Below are 10819 nucleotides of genomic sequence, written 5' to 3' on the forward strand. Positions count from 1 at the left end.
AAAACTTCAAAAAGATATTACCACTGAATGAAAATCTGACGTTGTGATACATTTTGTTTTTCAAACATTCAAGGAAAACAAAGCTTTGACGCAAATTTCAGCATTACTGATCAAATAGTAGCTTCCATCATTGTGACAGAACATCTACTCATTTCTCTAAAGAAGTCACCACGACAATACATACAACCATGATAGAAAAAGCGCGATTCGCAATTGCCGATTATGTCGTGTTTGGCCTCATGTTGGCCATTTCAGCCGGAATAGGTATATTCCATGCCATTACTGGCGGAAGACAAAAAAGTACTCAGGAGTTTTTAATGGCGAATAGGAGCATGAACTTCCTTCCGGTTGCGCTTTCTGTGTTGGCGAGTTTCTTCTCGGCGTCCACCTTGCTTGGTACCCCTGCTGAGATCTACCAGTTTGGAACCATGTATTGGATTTCTGTTTTCAGCGCCGTCATGGCACCCATAACTGGCGCCTTCTTGTTCGGACCAATGTTCTTCCGACTCAAAGTGTTGAGTGTGTTCGAGGTAGGACCCCGTGCCTTTAAAAATCAAAACAAGTCACAAAGATGTTAACGTATCAGAACGTAAAAGAAGAAGTAGGAGAAACCTATATGCATGTAGATAGATCATAGGTAGTTAGATAGCTAGATAGGCACATGCACAGAGAAATAGAGAGACGGAGAGACAGACAGAAAGACAGACAGAAACTGAGAGACGGAGACATACAGACAGGCAGACAGACATAACGACAGACGGGCAGACAGGCAGGCACAGAGACAGACAGGCAGGCGGATAGAAACTGAGAGACGGAGGCATATAGACAGGCAGAGAGACATACCGACAGACTGGCAGACAGGCAGGCACAGAGACAGACAGGCAGGCGGATAGAAACTGAGAAACGGAGAGATATAGACAGGCAGAGAGACATACCGACAGACGGGCAGACAGACAAAGACATATAATTATATAGATAAATAGATAGAAAGATAGATATATAAACGGACAGAAAAACAAACAGACATACAGATACGTGTAGATAGATATATAGATAGATAGACATACCGACAGACATACAGACGAACGGACAGACAGACATATAGACTGACAGAGAAACAATTAAATGATGAGACTGACAGACAAACAGAGATATATAATTATATAGGTAGATATATATGGATAGATAGATAGATAGATAGATAGATAGATAGATAGATAGATAGATAGATAGATAGATCGAGGGAGGGAGGGAGGGAGGGAGGGAGAGCGAGTGAGCGAGCCAGAGAGAGAGAGAGAGAGAGAGAGAGAGAGAGAGAGAGAGAGAGAGAGAGAGAGAGAGAGAGAGAGAGATGGATGGATGGATGGTTAGATTGAAGCGTCGGTAGATACAGATACATATACGGACATACATACAGACAGATACCATGTACAGACAGACAGACAGACAGATACTGGCAGTGAAACAGATGGACAGACATACAGACAGATAATAAAAGAAATAAATACGCGTGTAGATGTTAGTGTAGCTACTAAACTAAACATCTATTGTACTTGTAACGAATGGCCCTGTTTTATATCTTGACCTCCAGTTTACGATAACGTGTAATCATCGTCAAATACCGCAGTCTGTTCAGTCAACAATAGACCAACGGCAGCATTCTTCTGGCTTTTAATATTTACAAAACTAGGAAGTCAAATGACTAGGTTGTCGTACTGGACGATATCACGTGACCGGCCTCGGTGGTGCCATGGTTAGGACATCGGTCTACAGGCTGGTAGGCACTGGGTTCGGATCCCAGTCGAGGACTGGGATTTTAAATCCAGATACTGACTCCAAACCCTGGTGAGTGCTCCGCAAGGCTCAATGGGTAGGCGTAAACCACTTGCACCGACCAGTGATCCATAACTGGTTCAACAAAGGCCATGGTTTGTGCTATCCTGCCTGTGGGAAGCGCAAATAAAAGATCCTTTGCTGCTAATCGGAAAGAGTAGCCCATGAAGTGGCGACAGCGGGTTTCCTCTTAGAATCTGTGTGGTCCTTAACCATATGTCTGACGCCATATAACCGTAAATAAAATGTTTTGAGTGCGTTGTTAAATAAAACATTTCTTTCTTTATCACACGAACCTTGTCCAAGTCGAGTCTACTGTTGTCGAGATACGAACCCAAGACGTAGCAGACATAAAACATAAATTAAATGGCGACAGGGTCGTGGAGACCTGGAAATGAAAATAGAGTTTGCTTAATAACTCCTTGGCACACTTTAAACTTCGATTATTTCGTGTTTACATATGCGTATTTCGACAAGTACAGCATATCAGATTACTATATTGACTTTACACGGTTATAAACAACACTGCAGCTAAAATCAAACAAACACAAACAAAGATCAAACTAAAACACAAAAACAAACAAAGATCAAACTAAAACACAAAAACAAACAAAGACAAACAAAGATCAAACTAAAACACAAAAACAAACAAACACAAACAAAGATCAAACTAAAACACAAAAACAAACAAAAACAAACAAAGATCAAACTAAAACACAAAAACAAACAAACACAAACAAAGATCAAACTAAAACACAAAAACAAACAAAAACAAACAAAGATCAAACTAAAACACAAAAACTTTACACGGTTATAAACAACACTGCAGCTAAAATCAAACAAACACAAACAAAGATCAAACTAAAACACAAAAACAAACAAAGATCAAACTAAAACACAAAAACAAACAAAGACAAACAAAGATCAAACTAAAACACAAAAACAAACAAACACAAACAAAGATCAAACTAAAACACAAAAACAAACAAAAACAAACAAATATCAAACTAAAACACAAAAACAAACAAACACAAACAAAGATCAAACTAAAACACAAAAACAAACAAAAACAAACAAAGATCAAACTAAAACACAAAAACAAACAAAAACAAACAAAGATCAAACTAAAACACAAAAACAAACAAACACAAACAAAGATCAAACTAAAACACAAAAACAAACAAAATGATTGGATCGACATATCAAAGTAGAGTATATTACAGTACAGTACTTTTAGAACGAACACGCTTACAACGAACTACCGGTTAGAACGAATTGTTTGTGAAGTCATGTTTCCACCCTTACCCCCCCCCCCCCCCCCCCCCCATCCCCACCCAACACCCCCACCATATATAGTATTAATAAATTTGAATATATAGAACGAACTATGTATAGCGAATTAACTGTTAAAACGAATCAATTTGTTTGTCAAAATTGTGAATTTCAGTGTAAATTAGAGTGTATATACAGCGAATCGATCATAATTTGTATTTGATTTTGTATCTTATCTGTCAGTAGCATTAATGGCAATGCATCCAAAACGACTGTACAGATATTTGATGATAAGAAATGAATTTTTTTTTTTTTTTTTAAACCCACTATTTTTTGTTTAAATTTGAAAAATCCAAAATGGCCGACTTCCTGAATAAAAACGGCTAACTTCCGCCGATGTGTATAACGAACTACCGCTGTAACGAACCGATGTGTCTGGTCGTTGCAGTTCGTTATAAGAGTAGTTTAAATTTACTGTATATTAAATGCACAGTTGCATAGTGATATTACCATAGTGATGTACATGCCAAATTTGCGTTGTGTGAGTATGATGCAACATTTGCGTTGTGTGAGTTATTAAACACCATAGTGATCTACATGAGGTTTCGAGCATGTCCAAACACCGGAGTTCATGCATCTCTAGTTGAAGTCGAGTTATTAAACACCATAGTGACTACATGCAACCCAGGGCGTTGTGTGAGTTATTAAACACCATAGTGCTACAGTATGGAAATGTTATTTACGTATAATAATGTATTACTTACAACAGTTCCAACACTAGTATGAGCATGGGAAAAAGATAAAGTTTGATTTTGTGTAACGACATCACTAGAGCATATTGATTACTAATCATCAGCTATTGGATATCAACATTCTGTTAGTTTTGACATATAGTAGCAAGGGATCTCTTATATGCACCATCCCACAGATAGGATAGCACATACCACGGTATTTGACGTACCAGTCATTGCGCATTGGCTGAAACGATACAAAAAAAAAATGCATAGGTCCGCCTACGGGGATCGATCCCAAACCGTCCTCGTACTAGACTAGCGTTCTACATACCGCCATTATTAGCATGGAAGGAAAACATGTTTTATTTATCGATGCAAACACATTTTGTAATTTACGGTTATATGGCGTCGGACATGTGGTTAATGAGAGAAGAAACTGGCTGTGAATTTTCATATGCACCATCCCACAGATAAGATAACACATACCACAACCTTTTTTCGTTTCAGTACCTAGAAATGCGCTTCAAGTCGAGGTCGATACGTCTGTTCGGCGCCTTCCTTTTCGTTCTGCGAGCAGTAAGTAATAATACTTGTGCTTTACTTCTTAAACGAGTTTCAGAGACGTTTTGAAACAAAATACCGTTAAAGTATATCTAATAGAGAATTGCATGCACTTGCATATTTATTATTTTAACATAATACTAGATTATTGTTGTTTGTTTTAGGGTGGATTTGTTTGGATTTGTTTCGCTTGTTTTGTTTTATTTTAGTTTTTGCTTCTTCTTTTTTTTTTTTTTTTTTGAAACACACACACACACAGATACACACACAGATATCACACACACACATACAGAGAGAGAAAGAGATACCAGAACCTTTTTTCGTTCAGAGAGGAGAGAGAAGAGAGAGAGAGAGAGAGAGCCTTCCTCTTCGTTCTGCGAGAGAGACAGAGACAGACAGAGAGACAGAGAGAGAGATAATGAGAGGGAAGAGAAAATGAGAGAGAGAGAGAGAGAGAGAGAGAGAGAGAGAGAGAGAGAGAGAGAGAGAGAGAGAGAGAGAGAGAGAGAGAGAGATGTATTTGTTGAAGTGAGATAGTATGCCAGGTTAGAAATAATATCAGTGAACAATTTAACAATAATGACGATTTTGAATAAATATTGATTTGTATTTCAGTCAGTCGGTATGGGGATAGTACTGTACGGACCTTCCACTGCACTCAGTGCTGGTAAGACATTTTGGGTTTTCTAGTAAAACTGATTTTTGTCGATGTACATATTTCATTAAGTTTTTCCCTGTGCATGTTGGACTTTTCTAAGCTAGTCTTTGGAGTGGCAATATTCGTACGGGAGGTGCAAGATGGATAAAGCATCATGTTACGTATCAGCTAGGAGAGTGGCAGTCCTCCCAATTACGCGCACCTGATAGTGGATCATGGAAGCAATCACGACTTTACCAAAAACTTCCTTTCGGCTGCCTTGCGCAGAGATACGAGTTTGATATCGGACTACGTTTTGTAATCCAGATGCGTAAGACAATAATACCCTACAGAGGGCGAGACGTAGTTCAGTGGTTCATCGCTCGTTTGATGCGCTGTCGGTCTGGGATCGATCCCCGTCGGTGGGTCCATTGGGCTATTTCTCGTTCTAATGGGGAAAAAAATGTAGCGGGTTTCCTATCTAAGACTGTATGTCACATCCAATAGCCTATGATAATTTAATCAATGTGCTCTAGTGGTGTCGTTAAAGAAAACAAACTTTAACTTTTTAACTTTATAATACGCTACATCGCGTGTCCTTTTACCGTGTAGATCCCGCCATATCTACTGAAAAGGACAGCTTTGTTAAACAATTCCATAAGCGTACGGAGGGCAGTGGGGGGGACTGATTATTGTTTACCCCTATTCCTCTCCGAAACGAAATATTTGTAGACATTTCTAAGTAACCTTTAAGCAAAACTGTCAAGAAGTAGAGTATCATTAAATAGATATTTACAAAATATTTACTTGTCAGTTTCATATGAAAGAAATAGTTGACAAAAATTATTTTTATTATATTTCCGACATTACTTTAGTACACAATACCTAGAATAGCCAAAGCCCATGACAAGTAGTAAACAATCTGTACGATAAATGAATGAAGAAGACAAATAAAAATAATAATACAGTAGCATATGCGGTACAGACGATGTGACGCAGACATAGTCAGACATGAAATAAGCATGATAGATATTCCATTGTCTGCTATCACATGGATGACGTTTCACTGTTGTGGTTTTTATTTCTGACAGTGACAGATTTCCCAGTCTGGGCCATCATCATCATGGTTGGAGTTGTCTGTACGTTCTACACAGCCATTGTAAGTCACTGATAGCAGACGTCTTCCTTCTTCATCATCATCATCATCATCATCATCATAATCATCATTATCATCATATTCATCAACATATACATCATCGTTATATTCGTTATCATCATACTCATATTTAAAATCATCCTCATATTCATCATTATCATATTAATCATCATCATCGTCATCGCCGTCGTCATATTCATCATTATCATATTCATCATCAGCATCATTATCATCATCCTATTCATTATCATCATCCTATTCATTATCATCATAGTCATCAGTCTCATCGTCATCATCATCATCATATATTCATAATCTTCATATTAATCATCATCATCATATTCATATACATCTTCATAATCTTCTTCTTCTGGAACTCCTTTTTGTCCTCCTTTTTTTTCATTTTCGTTTTCTTCATGTTCTTGTTCTCATTGCCGTTTTTCTTCTTCTATTCACTCTTTTTCGTGTTTAACTTCTACTTTCCGTCTTCACTTTTTTCATCTTCTATATTGCGTTATAATACGTTTGATGCATTGCTTTTCTTCTTTCTTGCGTTCGTCTCCTTTTAGTTAATTCGTCTTTTTTCTTCTTCTTCCTTGTGACGGGACATGCTCTTATTTTTTTTCGCCTGTGGCGATATTAATTGATTTAGAGGGCCGTGTGCAGTCCCAATATGCACTTAGACTAGGTGGGCACTTTGTTACGTAATACCTCCGCGCGACGGTGGTCGAGCTGTTCCCAATACACACCCAGACCATGTGTGGAGGCCATGTGGCCAGTAGTTACGTAATACGTCCGCGAGTTCTGTTTTACGACCTTGTTTTTCTAGCGATTGGCGACAGCTAGTCTGACCATCTAAGAAAAATATGCCGTCTTGGTCGCTTTGGAAATATCCGTTGTAGGTATTCGGTACCGCCTTGTAACCCCAGGCGATATTCGGGTTTATAATAAATAGCTAGGATTTTATATATATCGGGGAGAACCAAAAGGAAGGTTCCAGGGGAACGTTGTCCGTCCGGACTGGTAAATATATTATTTCTGCTCTGTTGTATAACCTTGATGTGATTGATGTGACTTTAAATATTTTAATACTGTATTATACCAATATTATTTAGACAGTGTTTCCGGTAACTGACGAAGTAAATTGTAGGCTTCACTGTTCTAAAAATATAAAGCTTAGCCGGTCATCCTAGAGGACCTAGGTAAACTGTATGTTATTGTCTTTATTGTGATAGGTACCAGTATTAAGTCTGTATTACAAGGTTACTGAATGAGTAGTTAAGGGTTAATTAAAAATTAACCAGTTAGGAATAGAGTTGTAATTCCTTTATTAATTAAGTTCCCCTGGAAGCGTTTCTCAATTATCACACGTGTGGGTTTTGTGTCACGGTGAAGGGATTAGAATATTGTGTAAACTAGACACCTAGTGATTAACTAATTAAGTGATTAGTTCTGGGTTGTTATTATATTGTTGTTATTAATTAACTACTGCGGCAGTACATTTGTCAGCGTAGTATTAATACAGATTCCAAAGTGTATTGTGTTTTTGTTGTGTTTTCTAGTGAACTAAACGTGCTATAATAACACATATTTATGTAAGATCGTATCTTTGATATACCTAGAGACGAGCCACTCGGGTATTGGACTGCCCGATACAGAGAGATCTAATAGATATACAGTTAGGAGAGATATTTGGATAATCGTGTTTTATTCAGTTCGGGTATTATAGGATCCCCGTGACATTCCTTAATTACAATTATATATAAATCCTATGTAGATATTAATTAACTTCATCTGTTTATGAAATTAATTGAGTTCGAAAGAATTTGATGGAATTTAATTTAATTTAATAATTCAAATCAATTCAATTTAGTTTAGTTTAATTCAAATCAATTTATTTTTAATTTTTTTAATTTGCATTAAGTCAATCCTTTTATTTCATTTAATTAATTATATTTATAGTTGTTTTTGTTTTTTCTCAACAACTATGGTTCTTCCGTTTTCACATTTATTAATTTTCTTTCTTTCATTCATTCTTTTCTTTCTTTCTTTCATTTGTTTTCTCTGTACTGATTTCAGGGCGGAATGAAGGCTGTTATTTGGACTGATGTTTTCCAAACAGTGATTATGCTTGCTGGGATGTTGGCCGTTCTTATACAGGTTCAAGTTTTAATAGTCTTTATTCCATTCCACCCAGTGTTCTTGTTATATCAAAAGTCCTAGAATATATGCACCTAAGCCAACCCACCTCCATACCCCTCTTACAAAATAGACTGTCACCTATTGTATATGCACCTAAGCCAACCCACCTCCATACCCCTCTTACAAGATAGACTGTCACCTATTGTATATGCACCTAAGCCAACCCACCTCCATACCCCTCTTACAAGATAGACTGTCACCTATTGTATATGCACCTAAGCCAACCCACCTCCATACCCCTCTTACAAGATAGACTGTCACCTATTGTATATGCACCTAAGCCAACCCACCTCCATACCCCTCTTACAAGATAGACTGTCACCTATTGTATATGCACCTAAGCCAACCCACCTCCATACCCCTCTTACAAGATAGACTGTCACCTATTGTATATGCACCTAAGCCAACCCACCTCCATACCCCTCTTACAAAATAGACTGTCACCTATTGTATATGCACCTAAGCCAACCCACTCCATACCCCTCTTACAAAATAGACTGTCACCTATTGTTGCTGCCACAATTATTCAGCTTAACATCAGAGCTAGAAATGTTCCAGAGACGTCCCCCAAGCAGCCTGAAATGACAAACCAACTGTGTAGTAGGCGCTGAGCTCAACCATTTCTAGACCTCTTTTCAGAATTGGCTTCTGGACTAATTATTTCTGTAAATATTGATGCATGGATTTCTTCGTTCAGGGATGACATCTAGCTCAGTCGTTAGAGCGGTCGCCTCGGGTGTCTCTATTGCGTGCAATTTACAAATCAATCGGCTTAGAAATACATAACAAGTAGTCAATTCCATAGTATGATCAAATAACGCGTTCCCTGTTTAGACTATAGACTAGAATTTACCTCCCAATAATTTCGTACCATCCATATATGTATATATATATATATATATATATATTATATATATATATAATATATATATATATAGAATACTGGTGGTTATCATTAAAGGCTTGAAAGGTGCTCAATACTTTAAGAGAGAGTAGAGCATGCAATAAATATATATATTGCACTTTTGTCCTACGCTATTACTCCGAGTTTCACGCCCTTCGACGATCTTCAGATAGCTGATACTGGTGAAAAGATTGCAGGGTTTTTATTTTTATGTAGTGCGGTTGCGTGGTTTGAGCTTACTGGTGTGACGGCATTTTGAGATGAGCTCAGTCCTTTTGTTGAGATTGTTTTTGTCTTTTGTTTGTAGGATGGCGAGCTTTTCCTCAATGCACAGGTTACATTGGCCGGAGTTTCGTTTGTACGTGTTCGAATGTAAAAAAACAGCGAACAAATTATGAAATAAGCTGGCAAATTATCAAACAGTCGAACACGTACAAACGAAACTCCGGCCAATGTAACCTGTGCATTGAGGAAAAGCTCGCCCTCCTACAAACAAAAGACAAAAAACAATCTCAACAAAAGGACTGAGCTCATCTCAAAATGCCGTCACACCAGTAGCTCAAACCACGCAACCGCACTACATAAAAATAAAAACCCTGCAATCTTTTCACCAGTATCAGCTATCTGAAGATCGTCGAAGGGCGTGAAATCGGAGTAATAGCGTAGGACAAAAGTGCAATATATATATATATATATATATATATATATATATATATATATATATATATATATGTATATATTTATGTCATCTAATATCACATTTTCAGTGCATTTGATAACTTTGCAAATTAGATGTAAATTAGTCGAGGTCTCGGCACTAGGTTTATTGACATTTAAGCAAACGTACTTGGGTGACACTCCATGGTTGACGTATGCATTCATAGTCGTCAAATAAAAACATTTCAATGGCAATTTGACACTGAAAGCTGTCCAGCGTTCAGAAAACAAAAAACGTTAGGCATAACTTTATTTTGATGTAAGGACATTCAAAATGACGTCATTCGAGTTTAACGTCATTTCCATTCAAAAATACACCGCGCCACATATTCTTATGTCATTTGAATATCTAGTAATGGCGGAACGGAATTAAAGTTGGTGTACAGTTTACAAAAAGACGTTGTATTAAGCTTGAGCTTATATGATAAAGAGATTATTATTCTCGTGTATTTCGGTATCGTCAATATCATATATTAGGAATAAAAATAATGTATTTTTATTCCTAATATATGATATTGACGATACCGAAAAACACTCTGGTAATAACCTCTCTATATATATACATATATATATATATATATATATATATATATATATATATATATATATATATATATATATATATATATATATATATATATATATATATATATATATATATATTATATATATATATATATATATATTACGAAGTAAAATGTTATTCTGGCTAATGCCAATATGATGACGACAACAAACACATTGAATATACAGACTTTGATATCCTAAACAATACAATGTATACAACGAGTTCTTTAATTGTT

At 36.8% G+C, this 10819-nt stretch overlaps 1 protein-coding gene across 1 annotated transcript in view; it reads left to right on the forward strand.

Annotated features, from left to right (window-relative positions):
* Nucleotides 1-163: 163 nt before the first annotated feature.
* The window catches only part of LOC121386559 (sodium-coupled monocarboxylate transporter 1-like), a 42203-nt gene continuing 31547 nt past the window's right edge, over nucleotides 164-10819 (forward strand). Inside the window, exons 1-5 of the mRNA XM_041517502.1 lie at nucleotides 164-530; nucleotides 4347-4419; nucleotides 5020-5067; nucleotides 6129-6196; nucleotides 8273-8353. Coding sequence (XP_041373436.1) covers nucleotides 189-530; nucleotides 4347-4419; nucleotides 5020-5067; nucleotides 6129-6196; nucleotides 8273-8353 — 612 coding nt within the window. The 5' untranslated portion in view covers nucleotides 164-188. The remainder of the gene's footprint in view (nucleotides 531-4346; nucleotides 4420-5019; nucleotides 5068-6128; nucleotides 6197-8272; nucleotides 8354-10819) is intronic.

Source organism: Gigantopelta aegis, chromosome 12 (genome assembly GCF_016097555.1).
Source record: "Gigantopelta aegis isolate Gae_Host chromosome 12, Gae_host_genome, whole genome shotgun sequence".
Taxonomy (NCBI): Eukaryota; Metazoa; Mollusca; class Gastropoda; order Neomphalida; family Peltospiridae; genus Gigantopelta; species Gigantopelta aegis.